General features: G+C 53.6%; 1 protein-coding gene across 1 annotated transcript in view; it reads right to left on the minus strand.

Moving 5' to 3' along the window:
• TCERG1L (transcription elongation regulator 1 like) overlaps nucleotides 1-23,403 on the minus strand; it is a 174,037-nt gene that overhangs the window by 46,702 nt on the left and 103,932 nt on the right. Inside the window, exons 5-6 of the mRNA XM_057506491.1 lie at nucleotides 11,962-12,053; nucleotides 8,669-8,757 (exon numbers count right to left, since the gene is read on the minus strand). Coding sequence (XP_057362474.1) covers nucleotides 8,669-8,757; nucleotides 11,962-12,053 — 181 coding nt within the window. The remainder of the gene's footprint in view (nucleotides 1-8,668; nucleotides 8,758-11,961; nucleotides 12,054-23,403) is intronic.

The following is a 23,403-nucleotide window of genomic DNA, read 5'->3' on the forward strand; positions in this document are numbered from 1 at the left end:
AATTATTAAGAAGCTGGCAGCCTCAGAGACACAGATGCAAGGTGGCTGCAGAGCGGAGACAGAGCGGAGACAGCTCTGGGTCAGCCCCAGAGGCATGAAGTCGGACCACCTCAGCTCAGCCAAGGCCCCCCCATCTGGCTCTGGGAGGCTGTCCTACCCCGGAGCAGACTGGCTGCTAGGTGGTTTACAGGAATCGTTAGTTTTCCTATGCACCTGGGGCAGGGTGCTGGGTCCTGAGAAGGTTCCGGTCAGGGGAAGGGCCAGGGATGTGCGAGTAAGAAGCAGCTGAAGATAGGTGAGTGACGATACACAGCGCTCAGCTCGGGACAGGCCAGGGCCCTGTTGTGTGGTGCTGCAGGGTTAGGAGAGGCGGGACTTCCACTCTGGGCCCCAGGCTGCCACCCACAGACCTCATATTGACCTGACACTGGGCTGAAGGCAGGCCAGCGGGTCTGGGCAGATAGAGCCGAGCAGGTGGGTCTGGGCAGATGGTGTATGGGCAGCCATGCAGCAGAGAGGTCGGGATGCTGAAGCACCCTCAAGGCCAAGCTGGATGGTGAGAGAGACAGTAAGCACAGGCCTCCTCTGTTGGAGGGAAGAGGGGGCTGCCCAGGTTAGGGTGGCCCCGGCAGCACCTGAGAGCACACCTGAATTCCTCCCAGTGTCCTAGTTTCCCAAAGAAAACCAAACAACCCTTGACCACAGATGAGCTCAAGGAGCTTGCTTCTCCCACGAGCCTCTGTGGAGGCTGCTAGCCTGGTGTCCAGAGACCTTGCTGTGCTGCCTCTGCTCCCCCAGAGGGGCAGATAATACTAAGATGCTAGAAGACATGCCCCCCAGAGGCCGCAGGCAGAGAAGCCCCGAGGGGTCCTCATCGGGTGAACAAGGGTCAGTTTTTCACTAAATTCCTGAGCAGTTTTCCTCTCTGACTCCAAGCATTGCTACTAACTTTACAATGAGGCTTTACATCCAAGGATTTATTTGGCCCAATCCTCCCCCGACCCCTGGTCAGTCTCTGTTGTGAATGTGCCTCTTTGGGGACACTGACCCTAAGCTCCCAGCACTGGGCTAGAGGCGCCCATGTGACACCCTAACGTCGGGACACCCAGGCCCTGAGCGGCCCCAGATGGTAGGGACTCCCTCATGCCGACTGCAGAGCTCCCAAAGGAAGGGGAAAGAGGAGCTCATTTTGGACTCGACAGGGGATTATTACCAGAGGAGCGCCAGTGATGGTGATTAACAGGGTACACATTTCCATCCAGGCTGCAAAGAGCCCTATTCCTGTGCAGGGGGGACACGTGTAGAATTGAACCAAACAGACGGTGGCAGGGTAAATAAATGTGATTCACCAGGAGAAATCTGCCTATCCACTTGTTACAGTTGGTTTCAACTAGATGGAGCCAGCAGTAACATGCAAAATTAATTTTATGTATCATTTTATGCACACTTTAAGTAACATGTAAACGCTCCCCTTCTTGAATTGCTGTGTCTCTTCTGGACGGCTGCCACTTTCCTTCTCTTTAACTGTCCCCATGTCCCTGAGGATATAATTAGTGCATCAGCATTATTTAAGTCTGGGGCAGAACATCCAAATTTAGCAGACCTAATAGATGAAGATCGGGATTTTGTCAAATGAAAATTGGGCTTTTGCTACTCTGTTGTACAGAAGGGTTGCCACAGCCACCCTCAAGTAGCAAGCCCCAGCATTTGTAAGCTGAAGGGGTGCAGGACGCCTCTGCCCCTCTCTCCAAGCGCCGCTCAGCCCGCAGGGAGAGGGGTGCCTGCCTTGCCCCTCCTCCCGCCCCACACACTTTGGGTTCCTCTCTCCACCTGTTTTTGTGCCCCACAGAGGACAAGGCTGCTGCTCGCTGGGTGCATCCCGAGGGCCGAGGTCTCAGAACTGAGGAGGCAGCATCTGCGCCCTCTGCTCCCTCCCTCGGCTCCCTCTTTGCACCCGTGTCCGGGAAGGAGCTGCCCGGACAGGACCCAGTAGCGCTGGTGTGTCTACAGGGCAGCTGGGTGAGGGGCGGTGGGGCCTGCAGACACAAAGGGCGGAGAGAGCGGGGCCTCCCTTCAGCCTCCCCCTTGTCACATGGGGTTCATAATGAGCAACAGGAATTGGGTCTCGTGCCTACTTCTCGCACAGAGCTCCTCGGACCCTCGGCATCTCCTGAGGGATGGGAGGAGAGAGAGGAAGGTGCAGGGGAGCCCGTCACCTCACAGGACCCTTCCGCCGCGCCTCACTCACGTGGACAAGCCGACCATGGGAGAGCCCCTCAGGGCAGGGGCCAGCTGCCAGGGGGGCTGACCAGTGAGTGGTGAGAGGGCCGGGACTTCCGGTCCTGCCCCCTGACCTCCGGGGAGGAGAGAGAAGCTGGAGGCTGAATTGATCCAAGGGCCAAAGGTTTAATCAGTTACACCCGTGTGACGAAGCCTCCACAGAAACCCAAGGAGGTCCAAAGCGCCTCTGGACCGGTCAGCACGTGGGGGTTTGGAGGGAGCACTGCGCCCAGAGAGGGCGTGGGAGCTCCGGCTCCTTCCCCACACCTTGCCCTGTGTATCTTCTAACTGGCTGTTCTGAAGCCATATCCTTTTATAATATCCTTTTATAATAAGCGCTCCAGTAAGTAAACAGTTTTCCTGAGTTTGTGAGTTGCTCCATTAAATTAATTAAACCCAAGTAGGGGGCCATGGGAACCTCTTTGGCCGGTAGGTCAGAAGCGTGGGTGACAGCCAGGGTTTGTGATTAAGGTCTGAAGCGGGAGCAGTCTCGTGGGACTGAGCCAGTCACCTTTGGGTCTGAGCCATCTCCAGGTGAGCAGGGCACCCGGCAGGTGCTGCAGGACCGCTCCACGTGGGGGTCCGGTACCTGGCGTCAGAGTGAAGTCAGGCTGCCACGGAGTCCCGAGAGCAGGCGTATTTTCTGCACACCCCTAAGCCTGTCCTCAGTCCACCAGCTCTTGCCAGAGCGCCCACCACCGCTTAGTGAAGAAGACACGAGGACCAGACGCTCTGCCTGGACCCCAGGGAGGGGCAGCAGGCCCTGCCCTGGGGACGCCTCGTGTAGTTTCACAGCTCTCCGCTCTGGGACTGGGGTCTTGCCATCTCTGTCTCAGGCCGGTGACAGTGACATGCCATCTGCAGAGCAGCTCCTCTAGATGCCAGGAAGTGTGGGTGCTGCCTAGCAAAGTCAGGACGGCTGAGGTGCGTGGCGCCTGGAACCCCCAGAGCAAAAGCTCAGCACCGTTCACTCTGTTGTGCTGCTGAGGGGAGAAGCGGCCCCCCATCCTCCTCCTGCGCGAGCGCCACGTGCGATGGCACGGAGAAAGAGTAACAGCGGGGAGGCAGCTGTCCTCCACTGTGTCTCAGCTGCGCTCCCCCGACGAGGGCAGTGCTGCTGACGGCCAAGATTCAAGGACACCTGTGTCCACGTGTCCGTGTTCCCGAAGACCATCGCTTCAGCTTCCTTGCATAACTCTTGAAAGATTTTATCTATCAGTCCTCAGTTACTGCACGTAAACGCCTTTCCCATTTTCAAATGAACAGCACAGAAATGCCAGGCCCTATGGGCACGTGCTGGGGGCTCCAGCCTGGCAGGAAGAAGACACAGACCACAGAAAGCCTGTCCCCAGCATCAGAAGACAGCCCAGGACCCCAGGCTGTCTCCAGAGAACAAAGCTTCGAGGCGAGTCCGTGTGGACCGCGGCGGCCAGCTGCCAGGAGAGTCGGTCCCTGGAGATCAGAGTGCAGTTCCTGTCCGTTTCATCCACTGGGGCTGCAACTTAAACCACACACGGGCCTCCCTTGCAGCCAAGCCCTGCCCGCTGGTTTCCCTGCCCAGGCGAAGGTGGCCCGAGTCACCAACCTGCCCAGCACAAGCCAGGGCAACAGTGGCTCCCGGAAGCCCATCGCTGTCTTGGGCTCCCATGTGGTTGTAGGTGGCACTTCATCATGTGAACACCCACTGCCGCCTTAACCGGGCCCCTCTGACATTTAATTGAACATTAGGGACCCTCCCCAACAAGTAATGTCTCACCTGTCCCTTCTTTAAAATAGTGAAAGACTCAAGTGCCAAGGGAACAGAGTGACATCTGGCTGTTCAGTGGCATGTATTCTGAGGGTGTGCTAGAAGTTCAGTGGGCACAATGCAACTGTGTGTGAGGAAATGGCATGCGAAAGCAGACGTGCCCCGATGTGACCCGTGCAGCATCTCTTAGAAACCCATGTCAAACATCTCTTGTCAAACGTCACCCATATGTATGATGTTTTTGGGGGATTTTCTTTTCTCTGCAAACAACTTCATCTAACTTCATCCCAGAACAACATATTTTTGATACTAATTCTTCTAAAGCCAGGCATATCCATATCCATAGTTAGAAAAACCTAGAGAACCTATCTCAAAATATGACACCTAATAAATTAATCATTGAGATGTCATCAATAGGTGACAAATAATTCAAATAACACTGAACAAAGTCAGTAAAGACATGCTTTTTTAACATAAAAGCAAGAAGACCAAAGAGTGTACCTGGGATCTTGAAACACGAATCCACTGTTCAAAGGCTTGTCCCCCATGCTTAGCATGTACAACGGCTCTACAAAAGCACACTTCTTATTGGCTTAATTTATCTATGGCCACCCTCCTACCTCCAAGGCAGAGGTGTAAAGTCAGCCACTGGCTTCTCCATGACGACACAAATCACTCACTAACATCATGAGCTCACCAGGGCACTCTGATAATGGGTAACTGTTACCCTTTCCTTCCTATAGTAAGAACAGGAATCAGCCTTGCTGGGCACTGGCACCTTTGAAGGCATCAGCTTTCTGACTGACGTGGCATTTCTCCTGTTTTCTTTAAGCACACTTTACGTCTTCTTAGGTCATTTTAAAAGAAGACCGAGGTTTTGCTATTAATACCTCACTGACCTAAATTAAAACCTGTACTACATCAATCTTGGTTTTTTTGGAAAATGATGTTATTTGAAACCAATGTTTATTTTTTTAACTTCACAAAAATAGTTAACAGTTTCAAAGTCTACAGCCTTTGAAAGAATCTAAAAATGTTAATTAATCATTGGTACTGCCATTTATTGCCATTTAAGCCAGAAGCTCACTGACTTTAAGCTTTTTTTTTAACACTTACTTTCAATGTTTTCTCCCATCTTCAAGGAAAAGCATTTTAATTACTTCTTAATAACACAGCAGTTTAATTTTCCCAAAATTCCCATTTGACTCAAAAGTCAAAACCTATAAAGAAGAAAGAGGAGTTGGAAGAGAAATACACATTCCAAAAGAGACTAAACTCTGCTCTTCTTGTATTATCACTGAAAACAAGAGAAGATTTGAAAAAATAGTTCAAATAACACTGAACTAAGCTAAGCCACATACATGCTCAGCCTTCCAGTTAGAGGTGGATAAGGCATCACTTTTTATGTAGGTCCATACCTAGTCTTCACTTCCCTTTTCTTCCTAAAATGTGGTGCGTCAGATGATCACATGCTTCAACTTGCAGTGCAGCAGGCTGGACGGCTCTGTGAGCAGAGCTGCCCATGAGCGTCCCCCGGGCTCTGAAGCCCCGTCGCTGGCCGGCTGACGCAGCTGCAAGGCAGAAGCAGGCGGCTCTCTCTCTGGCTCAGTCGCTGTCAGGGCCTTCGTTTTGCATTTCTGAAGGGCTTAGTGGGACATGACGTTTTCTAGGAGGTGTGCATCTGGCCAGCTCTTGGCAATTACAACAGCAGCGAGCACCACACAGTTAAGAATGATTAAGGGCACTCCTCGCTGCCTTTCACATCCCTCGTGTGTCACCCGGCTGCCCGCACAGAACAGCGCCGGCCAAGAACAAGGGGAAGCACCTTCCTCTCTCATCACTTCGGAACCACCTCATACTTTCCCATCACCCTCCAGCGTATTTTCTAAGGGGCCGGCCTTTCCCCCCGTGAAAGCCAGTGTCGTCCTCACAACTCCACGTCCACAATTTGGGGCCTCAGCTTAACCTGCTGTCCACCAAACCTGCCATTTCTCAGCTCTGGTTTAGTAAAAATGGCACCGCAATGAAGAACTCAGGAGTGAGCACACTTTCTTTTCCATTTCACAGGTTGTGAGTAGACCCCAAAGCACGGTGCTTCCTCCTCACTGTGCTGCCAGCCACCCCACAGCTCTGCGATGACCAAGAGGGTCCTTCCCGAGCCTTCGGGAGCCCGGCAGGTTGGCCGCCCTGCCTGCGTGGAATCCTCTAGAACCACGAGAAAGCCTGTTTCCTTGCAAGAGTGTTGCTGTGAGGTCAGGCTGAGTCCTGGAGGCTGGAAGCCTGGGCCCACACCTTCCCTCCTGAGGGTCCGCTCCCCGAGGCGGCTGGGGCCTGCAGCTGGGTGACGAGTGGCACACCACCAGGGAAGAGCAAGAACAGACTCCCAGACTGGGACAGGAGCTCCAGGCGCTTGGCCATGAGAAGCAGAGGCTCACTCTGAAAGAGTCCAAGCCCCTGGCCACCCTATCCCTCCGCTGTCACCATGGCAGTGACAGGGCCTGTGGGACCCATAGGCCCCCCTGGGTCACCTCCTCGTCACCCTGCCGCCTCCCACTGCCCTTCCAGGAAAAGGGCCTCCACATTAATCCCTCCTTGGAGGTGAAGGCAGCCACGCCCTGCAACTTCACCTGCCTCGCCAAGGCACCGCCCGCCTGGTTCAAGGGTGCTGACCGGCAGGGACTGGGCCAGTGGGCCTGGCCTTCCTGCACCTGCTGTGGGTCCCTGCCCCTCATCTCCCTGAGAACCCACAGGGCTCTGAGTAAAGGCTGCTGACCAGCCCCAGGAACAGCCCAGTGGTGGGCACTGTGAGTCGGTGCATGGGACAAGCCTGGCTCCACGCAACAGAGGAGCTCTTCCTGGTGGCAGGCTGCAGGGCAGCACGGCGCAGGGCTGCCGAGGTTTCCTTATGCGCTGTGCCAGGACTAATGAGGACGCCAGAGCCGCTGCACGTGGGGTCACTTCTCAGTCAGAGAGTGAGGTCCCGGAGCAGCTGGGGCCTGGAGGCGGCCCCTTCACTGCAAGGCCAGGGCACCCCCTCCGCTCTTCAGGAAGGGCGAACTCAGCCTCTATGGGGGAGTGGGGGTCTCTCAGCACTCACGTCTCCAGCCCAACAGGGGCCCAGCAAGCCAGAACCTCTCCTTCACTTGGCCCTGAGTCAGAAAGGCAGGAACGGGTAGCGAGGGCAGGTCCCTCACCTGGGAGATGCCGCACGCGATTCAGAAGGCGCACCCCATGGGACGGACCAGGCAGTGCAAGTGTCCCCTGTCCTCCTGCAGCCCCACTGGGCATCCCAAGGGTCCACCTTCCCCACCCTGCCCCGAGTCTGAGAGGAGACGCTGGGGAGCAGGCTGCTGCTCAGCCTCCACTGGGGCCAGAGGCCCAGGCTCGCGCTGATCTGTCAGCAAAGGGCCCACACTGGGAGCCGGTAGCAGTGGCCAAGGGACACCGCGCTTTCCTGCATCCATTTAGCCTTCTGCATCTTGCATCCTGACTGGGTGTTATTAGGGAAGGAAATAACAGCTTCCACAATTAGAACATTCTAGTGCTCAAGGTCATGTCTTCTACCTATATAGTCCCTCGAGGGCAGGGCAGCCAACGTAGGGTGACAGGGCCACACACCCGTGCTGAATTTATCCCGATCCCCCAAACACACTGTGTCAAAGAAACCCGCCTTAAAAACATATCTGAGAGAGTCTGGATCTAGAAGACCCCAGCAGCACTGCGGCAGGATAAAAAACACGCACTCGACCTTTGCCCCCCATTTGATTCCTGGCACCAAGCTCTTAACAGCCGTGGACTCTGCCGAGTAATGGGAGCATCATTTATTCCCAAGTAGCCTGCTGCCCCTGCACGGGCTCCTGCTGGTGAGGCGCCCCCTGGGGGCAGGGCTGGCCCCAGGGAGACCCGCGATCACAGGTTTCCCTTCTCGCACACCCACCCCAGTCCCGGGGAGGTGAGGATGCTGAAAGGAGCTCCGAGGCCTGGCCAGGGTGGGCACCAGTCGCCAGGGACACCAGGGGAGGCTGCTGTCCTACCCACATGGCACGTGAAGCTGGCGCCGGCAGCTGCTGTTTCCGTGCGGAAATGAGCTGTTCCTCCCAGCTGTAACCTGCACTCTGATCTTCAGGTTTTAAAACTCATTTTTACTATAATAACCTTTTTATTCTGCCTCCAAATTACTCCATTACAGATGGATGTCTTTAAAAAAGCAAAGTCTGTGATCCCTCATGGGGGGCACGGTGCGTACAGCTCACTCACAGATGGAGAATCCTCATCGGGCAAGAGGAGAGGGTCCAGAGCGTCGGTAATTAAGAGCCATTTAGTTACCATTTGCAAGGGGAGAAAGTCCTCTGAGGCTTCAGGCAAGCTACATTTTCTTCAGACACCGTCCTCCACCAACATATACACAACAGCATTGCTTTAATACATATTCGCAAATGTATTGGAGCAGATAACTTATCACTTAAATGATATTTTTCTTTCTGCAGAATGTGACAATAGTATAGAACTACATCAGCCACAAGTTGCAAATTAGTTTTTAAAACACAGTATTACCTAAGGAGCATGCATTTGGCAACAGTGAGCAAATACGGGGACAAGACAAGGCCGGCTGTCCTGGCTCACAGTCCTTGGGCTTCTTACCAGGGGGATCCAGGCACAGGCGTAGAGGCCACCGGTCTGTTGCCTTTGGTTGCGCTGCTCTCTCCTGCCACAAGTATCGATGGAGGGTCCTTTCAACAGAAAGCAGAGGACAGCACTTTTTAAAAAATGGAAACCCTCCTCTCCAGTTACAGGCAACCAAGGAAAGGATAGCCACCTCCTGCAGACAGACCCACCTGCAGCAGCCGGGCGGTTTTGACCTGCTCAGCACAGCAAGCACGGGGCCTGAGTGGTCATGCCAAGGACACAGAACTACGGGTCAGCACTCGGGGCTGAGGAGCTCAGACAGAGGCGCCCCCTCACTATCGCAGACTGGTTAACCTATCTTCTTTGGCAACACAGAGCCCGCAGCGCCAGCCAAGAGACTGTTTCCAGATGCTGCAACTCTGAGCGGGAAATCCCATTGGATTCATCTCGAGGAACGAGCTGACCTAGTGGCTGGAGCCGCTGTGCCGCCAGAACACCACACTGGGGTGAAGCACCTTGAAGCTGTGCAGGCCCGGGTGCAACTGGAGCTGGCTCACCCCAGGCCCTTGAAGGCAGCAGGAAGTGATGGGCACTGACCTAGCGGTGTCTGGCTGCCTCAGGGCAGAGCCCCCTGCAGAGCATCTAGCTGGGGGCAGAGTCCTGCGGCTGCTCACGGAGTGCAGGTGATTCTCCGCACAGCTGGGCTTGAGAATCACCGTGTGTCTCCATTTAGAAAATGAAGAATGTTTTAGTATTCCATCACCCAGAAGAAATGAAGATTTAGTCTCTAAAATTAAAAAGAAAAAAATCGGTGACTGGGACACTTGATTCTTGTTCATGATGGATAGAATTTGAAGAGAAACAACAAACTGCTTTCAATTAGAAAATGTGGGCGCCACCAGTGCCAGCATGAGCCCAGACCCAAGATCCAGGCGAGCTTATTTAGCTGCATCGTATCTAACAGACGTCAGCGCTTTGTTAGACGGACAGAAAACAGCACCGAATTCCTACAGGCGGAACAGCAAAATCACAAGGAATTTTTATAAAAGTGTCATCTCAACTTCAGAGCAGCTACAAGAAAGAAATGAAACCCAGTGAATTCTAGTTGTGAGGAACATTTACTTTCCCTCTGCCTGCTGGTTCTGTGGTTTCCCTCACTTAGACTAACATAAGGCTGCATTCTTTCTCTCAGAAAGTCAGGTGAGATGAAATGATACCCATGCATTTTCCAAGCAGCAACCAGGCACTGAGCTGAGACCGTCAGGTGCAATTAAAGTGTGAGATTCACTAAAATGTCATCCTGAACGTTAGCCTCTCCATTTCCACCATCACTGATGCCAGTACTTTATGGGGTATGTAGGTGTGAATAGTTAACCATTCCTTTGAATAATCAGGACCAAATGAGTCAATGCTCCTACACGTGGCAGGAGCACCCGACTCAGTCAGCCACACAAGGACGCAGCAGGAGGCCGAAGCCCCTGCCCCACCCGCGTGGCCCCCGGGGGCTGGTACTCATGTCTGCTGTGTCATTTCAGAGTGGTTAGGAAGGAACATCCTAAATCACAGGAGCTCTGAAAACAATATCCCAACAAAGGCTAAAAGAACCCCAGGAGTCTGTGAGAGCTGAGGGTGAAATAAATCCCCTAAGAAGAAATGCTGTGCTCTGGTGAAACTGTTACCAACCGCGGGCAGCTGCCTGTGGCCCCGCCATTCCCCAAGCTGAGGCCCCAGCGGGGCTGTGCCATCAGGAATGCAGGGCCCAGAGGAAGGGGAGGTGCCCTGACGTGGACACCCTCAGCTGGGATGGTCCCCGTGTGGTCCTGGGTGAGCGCAGGTGGGGGCCGCACCTGGTGACCAGCAGATGGTCCTGCGGGAAGTAAGGGGTCGCCTCATTCACGCAGGTTCATGGTGCAGTTTTACGGGGGTTTTCCTGAGGCCCGTCTTCTCTGTGACAGATAATTACATTAAGTAAATGCTCTGTAATTTATATATAATCATCCTTAAGTTGTTGAGTTTAAGAATAATCATTTTAGAATTTCTGGGAATTAGAAAATTTCCTTCCTGTGTGAATAAAAGGTCAGGATAAATAATTAGCATAATGGAGTATTGGGAAACAGTTGTGCTAAAAAAATATACTGAGACCAGAGTTTATATTACTAATCCAATTAGAAAAATGAGGGAGGTTTTCATTATAAAGCTAATTGAACAACAGATACCCAACGAGGGGCCTGCGAGCAGCAGATTACCCCAGCTAATTACTCAAGTAGATACGGTAGGACGGGACCTGTGATGGGGACTAACATTTAGAGTTGGCGGGGCTGGGTTTCTCTGCGGCTAATTACCAGCGTCGTCTCCATGTGGCACACGCAGCTTATGATTTCCTGTCGGCGGTAAAAATGGCTAATCATGGCATAAAGCTTCCCTTTCACGCTAAAGTAATAAAAGTGAATTAGACTCACGGAGTTCAGTGATGAAGAAAGTGGCTGAGGCACTCAAAAGAATCTGTTTAATAACTGTGATTCCAGCGCGGGTGTGAATCCCTTACAGAGAAATGCTGCATCCGCGAGCACAAGCTCAATTTGCACAGTCGTGTGTCATCTGTACTCGTTCAGCAATGGTGAGGAAGACGGGGACCTACCCCTGGGGGCCCCGGGGACGGTGGCTGATGGAGGCTGGTGCGAAAACCAGTGGGCACATGGTCGTTCTGCAGACGCAGGGGAGTGAGGTGAGGGGAGCGCCAACGGGGCACTGGGCCGCCCGCCCGAGGCCCGCGGTGCCTCCTGCAGATCAGAGCAGATTCAGGGTCCTTGGGACTTTCAAATTGTAGCAATAAAAGCTACTCCCTTGGGTTATTCATAGTAGGTAAGGGTGCCAAACATTAACGGTCGGTCCTTAAAATGCCATTTGGCAAACAGTCAGAGAAGAGCCTCAGATTAGAAGGCGTCAGGAAAAAGCCTAGGCATGGTGGAGAAATCCCCATGTGGGGCCGGCCTTGCCTCGGGGGGGTCTGCCTGCAGCCTGGCTGCCCTGCGTGCACTCTGTCCTTCTCAAGTGTGGGGACCAGGGTCACCACCCACGTGCCTCTGGACAGAGCCCGAGGGAAGGCCGGCTGTGCTGATCAAGGCCCCTGACATCTTCTCCCCAGTGGTCTGCAACCACCTTGCCAGACTGGGGTGTTTCACAGAACGAACCACACAGGGCCACCAAGGAGCTGCGTGGGAAATAGCTGCAAGGGGCACGGGGGCCCCTAGTCCTCCCAACCTGGGGTTTCGCATCTTTAAAACACAGGCTGCGAGTGCCGGACCGACCTTGTCTTCTCCAGCCCCGGCCGGGCTCTTCCTCTCTGTGTGTAACATCAGGGATGGAGGGCAGGGCGCTCGGCTACGCTCTCTGCTTTTATCTGTTGGACCAAAACAGTTGTCATTAGCATTCCATTTGTCACATCAGTTTGGAAAAACTAAACGAGGACAAAAAGTGGCCTTGAAAATTCGAGTGTCTGGCACGAGCTGTGCAGCAAAGAGAGGCTGTGTCAAGCACGCTGACCGTGGTCTCATGACAAAGTCCCTCCAGTGACAGGCCTCCCCTGGCCGACCCTCCATGACTGAGTACAGCGGCATCCACAGCACCACTGGCCACACCTCGTGGGCCAGGCCACGGGGCTGTGGGTGATGGGACCCAGACTTCCTGACAAGCACATGGGCCAACAGAACCAGGCGTTCTTGGGCTTCGATGGCTAGTGGCCGTGATGGGCCACCCTTGGCCCTGGTCCTGAGAGGGGGACAGGTGGGGTCCAAGCTGATCAGACCTTCGGTTTCTACTGGTCACTCACCACTAAAGTGGGCGCTGGCTTTGCCATGGGCCAGCCTAGGCAGCATTTGGGAAGGTGGCTGTTTGGGAGGAGGGAGGTGGAATGTCAGAAATGTGGATTCCTGATAGGCAAACAAAGCTCAGGTCCACATTTTAAAATGTCCACATTGCCCTCAAACATTCAAATAGTAAACAGGTGCAGTGAAAGACAGCAAGATTCACCACTGTCTTACTACAAAGAATGAAAAGAAGCCTTAAGCAATCTAACTACACACCAGCCTGACAAACAGGGAGATTCACCCTGGAATTGGTCTCAGGCATGAAGGTCAGGACCCTTTGAAAGAAAGCAGAAGAACTGCTTGACCTGGGGGTCCCATCTGCCTGGCAGTTAGGAAGGCCCTGGGGTAGATCCTTCCAAGCGGGAGGGAGGAAGGGGGAGCGATTAGTACAGCTTTACATGTGTGTGTGTGTCTGCAGCTGGAACCCTGTGGCTGAAGAGCTGGGTCGAGCCCACAGGGCAGCCCACCTCAGAGGCCCCGTGGGGATGCACCTCACTCGGAGGCGCCTGGTCAACAACTGCACTTGACAGGGGAGCACCACCTTGGGGACCAGGCACGCCATCCTCACAGGTGCTGTGCCTGCATGAGGCAGAAGGGCACGGCTGCCAGCTTCCGCCCGTCCCCTGCATCTGTCATGTGCATGGATAGATGGACAGAGGTTGCTGTGACCACAGCAGGGTACACTGGCCACTCCCTGTCACTCTGAAGGGCATCCTGGTCTGCCGGCTCCAAGCTGTTGGAGGAGCCCTTAGTTCAGACTGATGGCACAGACCAAGCATGGTCCCTGCCCCCAAGGCCAGCCAGTGTAGACCACCACTGAGAGACATGCCTGGGCCCTGGCTAGGCCAGATGCAGGTCCATTTCCAGATCAGCCAGGGGACAGGCCATCAACTTTTCACTGAACTGTGTAACCAAGCCCAAGTCATAAAGCCAAATTCTGGCCTCCAGGGCACGCGACATTCTATCATTGCTCACGGCGCTGAGCTGAGCAGCTGTGACCATGTCCCTAGAGTCCTGAGAGAACTGCTCCCAGAGCCCTTTTCTTGGCAAGAGTAAAAAGCAGACCCCAAGTTCTCTGCACTGGTCCATGCAGGACCGTCCACCCACTGGCATTTCTAACCCTGCACGCTGGGTTAGCGGTCAGCGCAGCCCTGTCAGAGAGCAGCTTGTAGCAGGAAATGATCTAGGAAAACGGCCCTTTGCCTCATGACATAAGGAGAAACAGAAGCACTGCTCAAACAGATGGAGAAGCGGCCATGTGGCACAGTCACCAGGTGTCCCATGTGGGCTCTCCTGAGAACACATGGCCACCACCCTCGGTGTCTCGTGCTATCTGGGAGCCTGTCCCCAGTTAGCAATGCCCAGCTCAGTGATGTCAGCGTCAAAGCCACCCCTGACCACACTCACTCCCCTTTACTCCACAGAGACCCTCTGAGGTGGAGACCCCATGGTCCGAACACCCAGTAGCCTCAGAATGGCATTTCCTTCCCCTGGTGAAACAAACCAACAGCAAGTGCAGAGAGCTGATGGGACCAGTGACAGACTTTCAGTGGCTCTGCCCCAAGGCCATGCATCCTAGGGAGCCCATGTGAGTAACAGGGTGCTGGACCTGAGGAGCTCTGCCCGGCTTCACCCAGCCCAGAGATCCAGCCCCCCACTAAACACGTGGGGGACGGGAGCAGGTCCGCCCAGGGGGCATCTGGGAAGCGGTCCCGGGGCCACCAGCCTTTCTCCCAGCTGCCACCCTGGGAGAAAGATGTGGAGAGGCCACAGTGCTTGGAGCAGGCTTGGCATGAAGTCTGTGTGGGCAGCAGGACACCCAGAGGGATGTGTGGGCCTCAGGGCCAATGTGCTGGGGGGACCCGGAGGGAGGGAGACAGAGGTGGGTGTCTGCAGAGGCCACCATGGCAGCCACCTCCGTCTGTGGACTGCTGAGCCCTAGACCAGCAGTGAGGGAGGGTCTCAGAGCCGCCAGGCAGGGCCTCGGTAGGTCCCTGTTCCCCTGCTGAAGGAGAGGGGAGGCCAGAGAATACAAGTGTGCCGAGACCACCCTCTCTGTCTCCCTGTAGAGACTCCGCCCAGAGCAGGCCCAGGGAAAGGGGGCAGAAAAGCTTCAACTTTGAACAAAATTGGACATTTTGGTTATGAACCTGCACTCCACATATTTCAGTACTGAATTAAGACCCACCATGTGGCTAAAAATGCCCGGATGGCTTTTCCTGTGCACATGTGAACTAAAGCTGTTTGGTGCAGGACCCATCTGGGGCTGGATGGACTATACAGGGAAAGAGCAAGGCTGTGCTGTGCCTCCACATGAAAAAAACCCATTTCAGCATAGTGGCTCTGTGCAAAATACCCAGCAACCACTGACAGAAACGCGAACTACCCTCTGCTCAGCGTGTGCAAATAACATGGGTTGTTAAAGAAATGTGTTAGGAAAACTGCAGCAAGCCGCGTGCTCACAGTTACTATCAAATGAGAGCAGAGTGTTATTCCCTTGTTATCTTGAGAAAACATATTAAAATCTTTAATGGTAAGCAGTTGATCTTTGTAAAAATCAGCCCTTCAAATCTGGCTTTGAGATAAATGGATTTTCATTGCTCGTGAGACTGCTGCTTCGAGATGCTTCCGATGATCACGTTGAATCGCCTCAGCACAGGTGTGCCTCCCGCAGAACCTCCGACAAGGGTCTGTGCCTGGCGCCCTACACAGGCTCCTCGCCAGCCGGCACCCGCCCTGCAGCCACCTTGGTGGGGGGTGGCCGTGTGGGCGCACCTTTGGCTCTCGCTCCTGTCAGGGGGTCCGTCTCTCAGCCATTTGGCCACGGAAGTGCTTACTCTATGGCTCTCTGTGGACCACTTCTGGGGCCACTCTGATGTGCTTAAGTGCTCTTTGCTTTGGGCCTCTCCACAAACTCCAATGAAATTGTTGTAAAATACTCCCTTGAGTATCAAAGACAACTAGTTTATGGAGGAGAATCAACAAGTTATAAGACTACCGGCACTAAGCGCTTCCAGCCACTTACGATCTATGTCCACCTCTGAGAGAGGCAGAATGGCATTATCTTTCAGTGTAATTCATCTACTGATCAAGTCCGACTCTGCAATCTGAAGTGCTCTCAAAGGGCCTTGGTTTGACTTCCCCCTGGCAGGGCTGAGTGACTGGGGGGGTTGGAACAGTCTCGGAGAAGTCTGCAAGGAGGAAAGGCGTCTGGGCTGAAAATCGCCATATCTGTGTCCCCAGCGGACATGCATTTACTTACTGGTAGAGAGTGATGTGGGCAGCTGGGTAGCTGCTTCTCTCAAAATGCTGCAGGAATTGGCGAGGGTGACCAGGGAGATACACAGCAAAAGCCCTCAGAAGGTAAACACAGGTGATAACTTATCCCCTCAAAAGAAATGGGGAAAGAAAACCACGCTCCTTCTGTTGGCAAGACTTGGCTCTTACAGCTTAGCAATCAATCCACCTTGTGTCCATCCCTGAAAGACGAGAGGTTGGCTTGTTCCTCCTAATCAGAGGTTAGGTCCCTGGCCAGCTTCCCGGCACATTTCTTCTTGATCATTAGTTCAAATCTAAGCCACCTGTTCCCTTAGAGTCCCGGAAACATGGAGACTCAGAGGTATCTTTCATTATCTGGTATCAGGGCACAGATCAAAGACAGCTGAATACAACAGCAAGGGACAGCCAGGGACAGCAAGGTCTTGCAGGAATCACGCACCCTGGCTTTAGCAAAGGCTACTTACATTGAATAAAGTACCAGGAGGTGTTTTTTTTTTAACATTCAACAAATTGTTTTTAAATTATTAAAATGAAGAACTGCAGACAAGTTGAAACTGCCCAACTCATCAAAAAGTCATGAGAAGTATGTCCACATCTCCTAATTCAAAGGGTGAGTCTGACAGTCAATCTAATTTTAATGCAATAAATACTGGCCTCTCTTGTTCTTGGTTTCCTCATTTATACAACAAAATAAGTTCCTAAATTTATTCCAGGCCTGGGATTCTAAAAGTTAACAGGCTACCTGGAACTGGGGTATATCCCAGGGAAAGAGAAGGCAGTGGTCCAGGAGAGCTGTGAGAGTGTCTTCTCATTTGCTGTTGGGAGGAAGGTCTAACTGGAAATGGATTAGCCCCACGGAGAAGAGCTGAAGAGAGATGCGGTCCTGCCAGTGGGTTTCAGCCTCAGGCAAGCTCACTATGGATTCAATGTGACCAAAGAAGTGACAGTAGGATGTTAGTGGGGTGAAAGGGTTATACCCAAGTTTATTTCCATGGTAGTAGGTGAAGCACAAGAATCCCGACCACCTCAGAGTGAGTCTGCATGCAGCAAGCTGGTCTCTGCCCTCTGGGCCTCTCCACCCCCGCAGCCTCTTAGTCTCTGTCCTCGGCGCTGCCACCACTCCAGCCTCTGCTCTCCTGCAGCCTTGCAGCCATGTGTCACCCAGAGTACTGGGTGGAGCTCTTTTATATAGTCAATAATGATGTATTGCCCACACCTGTGTAGTGAGCTAGCCAACCAGGGCCAGGTGAGAATCCCAGCCACAGGAACCTTCACTTTATCCACAGATGCTTAACCTCGTCTGTTCAGGAAGACAACTGGAACTTCTGATGGATTGTTCCTTTGGGACCAACCTGCTCCTATGAATTTGGAATTAGGTGGGAAACCTCCTTGTGGACTGAAGGGAACCTGAGCCACAGCATCTACCACATAGCCCCGACAGTGACTTCTCGGGGTGCCTGTGAGGTTGGAGGGGACCAGGGACAACTTGAGTTCTCTGGCTGTTATAGACCACTGGACATGTGCACACTGCCCTCAGCCTGCAACCGGATGGAAATAGTGAGACCAGCTCGACAGACAGGTCACTGCAGGAGAGCCATGCCTGAAAACAGATGTCTCTCTCCAGTGACCATCCTTCCTGGAGTGGCTCATGTGGGACATGTGGGTGGTAGAGGGCACCCCCGGGTGTCAGGAGCTCCATTTTCTGTGCTTGCCACAATCTTGTGGCTCCATTTCCACATATACATGTTCTCACCTCCAAGAACAAATAATGTATCATCCACTTACAGAAATGTTTTGAGGAGAATAATAAATGTATTTTAATCTCACATACTGTCTCCCTATAAGCACCATCGTAAAATAATTCTGTTGCTCAGGAAAAGTAGGAACAATCATCCCCTTGTACGCATAAGAAAAAGAGACAAGGTGAGGCACTTCCTAGGCTACAAAATAAACCATTAGGCAGAGCTGAAATTATTTGTCAGTTTAAGCAGCACTGGATCGCTTGAAAGATTTGATAATAAGATAAGGGGGAAATGCAATGTATGTTTAAGATAATAAAGATGACGCACTCGGGCCTTGTGCAGGACTCTGAGTGAGGCTTGGAGAGGACACTGAACTTCACAGTCGGCCTCGCCAGACAGAACTAGAGACCAAAAAGGAGACTTGGTCCCTTGGAAAGTGGCCAGAGTCCAGATCTATAGTCAGCCAAGCAGTAAGTGAACAGGAGCTGCCGGCCCAGGGAACTGACAGAAGCAGGAGAGATGCAGGGCCTGCAGCCGGAGACAAGCCGACAGGAGAACCCTGGGCAAGGAGGCCTTGAGCCGGCAGATGCTCCGGAGGCGCGGCTGCAGCCGGGAAGGATGTGCCTTTAATCGCTTTCCTTCAAGTCGTCCTCGCGGAAGCTCAGACTCCACAGCCACCATGGACAGCTCACCACCACCCACAAGGTCCCGCTGGTGAGGACTCTGCAGAAAATGGGCAATGCTGAACAGCTGCCCTGGGGGCTTGATGCCAGCTCAAGGCCTGGGGGGGGGGGGAGGCAAATCCTAAGAACCCTCCCTTCCCAGTGCAGACTTCCCCCGGATACAGGGAAACCGGGCAGGAAGACAGCTTGGCACGGAGGTGGCAGAGGTGAGCAGCCACTGGGATTAGGTTCTCCCATCCCCTCCTCTCACCAGGGGACCCGGAGGCTGGGGTCTCCCTGCATGTTAACAGGCAGTGGCTGACACAGCCAGGAATGCGAGGCTGCGAGCCCACATAACCAGACACCTGGGACGGAGACCTCCAGCTGGGGGGGGTGATGATGGACCACCCCAGCAGGTACAGGGTGGAGCCGTCCCCCGTCCAAGTTACAGGATGGAGCCGCCCCCCGCCCCCACCCCACCCCCAGGTACAGGACGGAGCCGCCCCCCCCTACAGTTACAGGACAGAGCTGTCCCCTCCCCCATCCAGTTACCGGGCGGAGCTGCCCCCCATCCAAGTTACAGGACGGAGCCACCCCACCCCCCACCCAGTTACAGAGCCGCCTGTCATCAGCTGAGAACCACATTAGATCAAACAAGCAAGAAAGGCAGGAATCCTGGCAGCAGCGGCCTTTGCCCATTTTCTCAGGAGGCCCTCATGGGCTTCAGAAGACAAGACGATCGCCTGGCAGTGGTGTCCGGAGGCCACATTTTCCAGCCCTGCCCAGTGGGCCAGCAGAGCATCTGGGGCCAGGACCTCGTGTGTCGCAGGGGGTCTGAGGTCACAGGGTCCGGTGATGGGGCCTGGGGCTCCGGAAACAAATCCTGAAGCTCAGGCCCGCCTTGCCCTCAGCCCTCACCCACCTCCTGCTAGGCTGGCCAGTGAGATCTAAGGGCACCTTCGTGAACCCACTATAACTGAGGATGATTCCACATAAACGGCAAAGCATTTATTCCCAAGTCCTTTTGAATGTCTCATGGGTAGCGGTTTCACAGAGTTGCCAAGCTGCAGAGAAAATTCATTTTCTGCCCATTTGTACCATGCTGGATTTCTCTTTGCAGGAACAAAGAGTTTTAGAGCACTCATATTAGAGGACTTGGGCTCGGCCTCCTTCACAAGTCACAGCTCTGTACTAGGCTCACCCACCCCAAAATGCGGCCCCACCCCTGTAACACGGCTCCATGCCTACAAAGCCACCCCACCCCATCAGGTGCCTACACCACATGAGCGTGTCTCCATCCCCCGTCCCATGCAAGATCCTCTGATTCTGCAGCTGTTCTGTTTGACTTAACAGGGATCTGATGTCACCATTGGACAGATGGCCTGTGGAGATGATGGCTCATGTTCCTGGATGGCTCTAGAAGTGAAGCATTCCAGTTCTTTGATGAAGAGACAAAAACTGGCTTCTGAGGAGTGACAGCATCAGGGTGGAGAAGCAGGAGATCATGTGGCGTGCAGTGGGGTCTGAGCACCATGGCAACAGTGCCCACCCCTCCTTTTCCGCAGACACAGAGAAGAGGACACAGTACTGCCCCGCCTGATGCGGCGTCCAGTGCAGTGGGCAGTCTGGATTTGCTGGAACCTGGCTCCAGCACTGCCATGCCCAGGAGCTGCTCCAAAGTCATCAGGGCACTGCAGCCCACCCTGGGCCATGCCCAGAGGAGGTCAGCCACTATGCAGGGCGTGTGTCTGGGGTGATCAGTAGGGCCGGCTCCCCAGTCTATCTGTCTGATCTCAGGAAACATGTCCAATGAATGAATGAATGAGCTACAGATGAGTACCATGCAATTTCAAAAAATATGTCCAAAGTTTTAATTACTATCCAAAAGTAGGGGCGTTAAAGGCAAAAGAGACACAGTTCCCATAAGAAAAGAAACGTAAACTATTCTGAGCACTGTTGTGTGGTGAACTAGGTATAACTTCCCCGCAATCCTGGACCAGGAAAAGGGAGGCACACAGATAGAGATGGAGATGGACACAGAGGTGTGGGTGGAGGTGGAGACAGGCAGGGAGGAGGGAGAGAGAGCCTATAAACGTGCAAACCATCATTCAGGACACTGCCCTCTGGCTCGGGCAGAATGAGCTGCAAAAACGCAGCATTCCATCTTTTCCAGCAAGCCTGCCTCCATCTCCCAGGCCCACGCCATCACCTAGGCAACGGCCGCCTTCCAGGGCAGCAAGCGCGGTGGAGCAAGCCTGCCACCCTGCTTGGGGCTCAGCGCTCATGCTTGTCCCACCAACCTGGCTGTTGTGGGAGTCCTGGCCGGGCTTGTCACGGCAGTTACCCTGGCGACTCAAGCTGGCACCAGGGGCTCCAGTGCCCACCTACCAGGAGCAGGGCAGGACGCAGCTCCTACCCCCGCAACACAGAGACTGGTGCTATGATGATGATCTCTTGGCCGTCAGAGAAGATAAGCTCGCTGCCCACAGAGCCACTGCTCAGTTCACTCTCTGGTCCACACATTCCAGAAAAGAATGGACTAAAAGCTGAAATACTTATATAAAACTGAACAAGCAAAATGTCAGTATTGTGAAGTTTCCTAAAGGTGACATAAAAATGAAGTCTCTATTATCAAAACTCTATATACTAGCACTGCTTTCAAAACACAGACAGCATCTTTGACAACTGCCCCAAAGTGTGTCATCTTCTCTCACCCAGTGGTAGGCCACCCTCTTCTGAGACCAAGGGCACTTCGCCATCTCCTCTGGCGCAGACCGTCACTTCCGTGCCATGTCAGGGGGCAGAGTGTGTGCAGCCCCAGCTTTCTGCAAACCTTCTGAGGCCACAGCTGGCATTTGCTCCTGGGGCTCTGGGCAAACGTCAGGCAACAGGCAGGTGAATGGCTGCAGGGAAAGCTCTGGGAACACAATTCCACATTGATGCCAGCCTACATGACCTATGCAAACCCTGACTTCAGGACACACCCCCCATTCTTTTTAGTCTTTAATGATGCTTGTACCCCCAAAAGCTAGCCACCCAGCCCTCTGCCTGTACCCCCTCATGGCTTTAACAGCTGCTTCCACAACAGCCTGAAGTCACGAGGACTGGGGGTTTCACTTGGCAGGGTCAAGTGCAAAGCCCTAGGAGCTCTCAGCCTGAGCCTCTGCCCCGGGTGCAGACCTTGCATGAGGGGTCGGTCTGTCCTTGGGCCCCTGAGAACTCTGCCTGGTAGCTGGTGTCTCCCCAGAGGAGGCTCCTGAGGAAGCTGCTTGGGCTTTGCACCATGAACCACCGTCTTCCTTTAGGAGGATTATGAATTTAAAACAGGATGGTGGCTGGGGAGAGGGTCCCAGCAGCTCATCGGAGATTTTCCTGGCAGATGCAGGAATGAGGAAGCTGATTGGCCTGGGCCCCTGAAGTGGTTCTGGAAAAGGGTAATGCAGTTGGATGGGCTCCTGTTCCCGTCAGCTGGCTTCAATAAATGTGATAATGAGCATCTCATGACATCAGAGTGGTCGTCAGAGGGCAGGAAAAGAACCACCTAAAGGCTGATGGGCTTCAGGGCCTTACTTGAGAAGGCAGACTCCTTAACCCCTGGGGCAGGACCACCGGTGCACAGGCACCTTCATCTGGGGGCACTGAGGGGCTCCGGGGAAAGCTCATGGCACAGGCAGCCTCTGCACCTGCCCACGGTGTGTCCTGGACCCCAAGACCCGCCCAAAGCGTCCCCCTCAGTTCACAGGCCCCCAGCTCCACGATCAGGTTCCCACTTGACAGCCATCTCTTCTATCAAGTCAAATAACAGAATCAGTGGACAGAACTCCCCTGTACACTTCAAAGGGTCACAACTTATTTGATTTTGGTGTTGACATTCATGAAAATTTTGTTCATCTGTCATCGATATCAAGAAAACAGAACCTGAAATAAGGCTTCACGTCACAGAAACTTTGTGCGCGTTGCTGACTGTCTCTGTCAATCGCTGGCTGCGGCATCCTTCTGGGGGGACTCGAGGCCCACGCACCTTGGCTCCCAGGCAGTTGCTTCCAGCCCGGCGACAGGCAGGGACCAGCAGGTTCAGAAAACCTGCATTCTTGGCCCTGTGCCTGGTGACGACAGTCCTCCTCAAAGACAAGAGGTTACAACCGATTCTTCATTTTTTGTTCAAAAGTATCTGCCAAGCACCGCCCTCCTCCAAGCCCGTGCGAGACGAAACAGGACCAGAGGGAAGAGGAAGGTGCGTCTGAGGCCAGTGTGGGCTTCAGTCTTGCGGGCAGTGAGGGACCAGGCCACGCCGTGTCTGGGTGAGGACAGACGGGCCCTCTGCAGCTGGGAGGTGACTCGCACACACAGTGGGTATGCGGAGACGCTCCGGGACATTCAACCGAGACCCCACAGATGGGAAGGGGCTGGGGCCAGGGGCCAGGAGTGCCACACGGAGACGGGGAACACCAGGTGCTGTGGCGCAGAGCTGAGCTCTCCGCGACCTCCGACCCCACATGCCAGGGACAGGTCCTGGAAGTTGGGACCAGAGACACAGAAGCCAAGGGCATTCAGGTCCAGCTAAGACCAGTCACCCCTGTGTTCCCTGTCTGGAAATTACAGGGAGCAGCAGAAGCTGAAAGACTGTCATATGAGACTGTTAATGTTATGCATGATATACATATACCGTATATACCGTATATTATAGGGTGTTTATATATATAATAAAAGTGACATTTTATTTTCAGACTAGAGATTGTTTTCAAGACCACCATCTACGGTTACTGTTGTTAATTCACAGAAGAAAAGGAATCTCCAGATGGGCCTGTAATATTCTTAGGTGCACTGACAATGCTAAAATTCAGTTGCTGTCTTGGAGTTCAAACACTGTGTTCAACACTAGATATCTTAGCATGAGTACCCGTAGCTTCAGATTTTAAAACATCCTCAAAGTACCTTTTCAGTTATACATGGAAGAGAAGCACATGATTAAGCATATTCACACTCCAAATTATACCATTAAACTTTATCAACTAGGACATATTTTTAAAAGCGGGATTCCACACTAAAACGTGTGTGATGTAGAAGGAGGCGCGGGGGCCCCATGTGTCTGGAAGGGCGATCGCGGTTGAGGGCGCCCACCGCCCTGAAGGCAGTTGTGTGCCTGGGTCTCCACTATTCAGGGGTCCCTGTGGGCAGCATTCCTGTGACTCATGATGGGA

The sequence above is a fragment of the Manis pentadactyla genome, chromosome 8 (assembly GCF_030020395.1).
Source record: "Manis pentadactyla isolate mManPen7 chromosome 8, mManPen7.hap1, whole genome shotgun sequence".
Taxonomy (NCBI): domain Eukaryota; kingdom Metazoa; phylum Chordata; class Mammalia; order Pholidota; family Manidae; genus Manis; species Manis pentadactyla.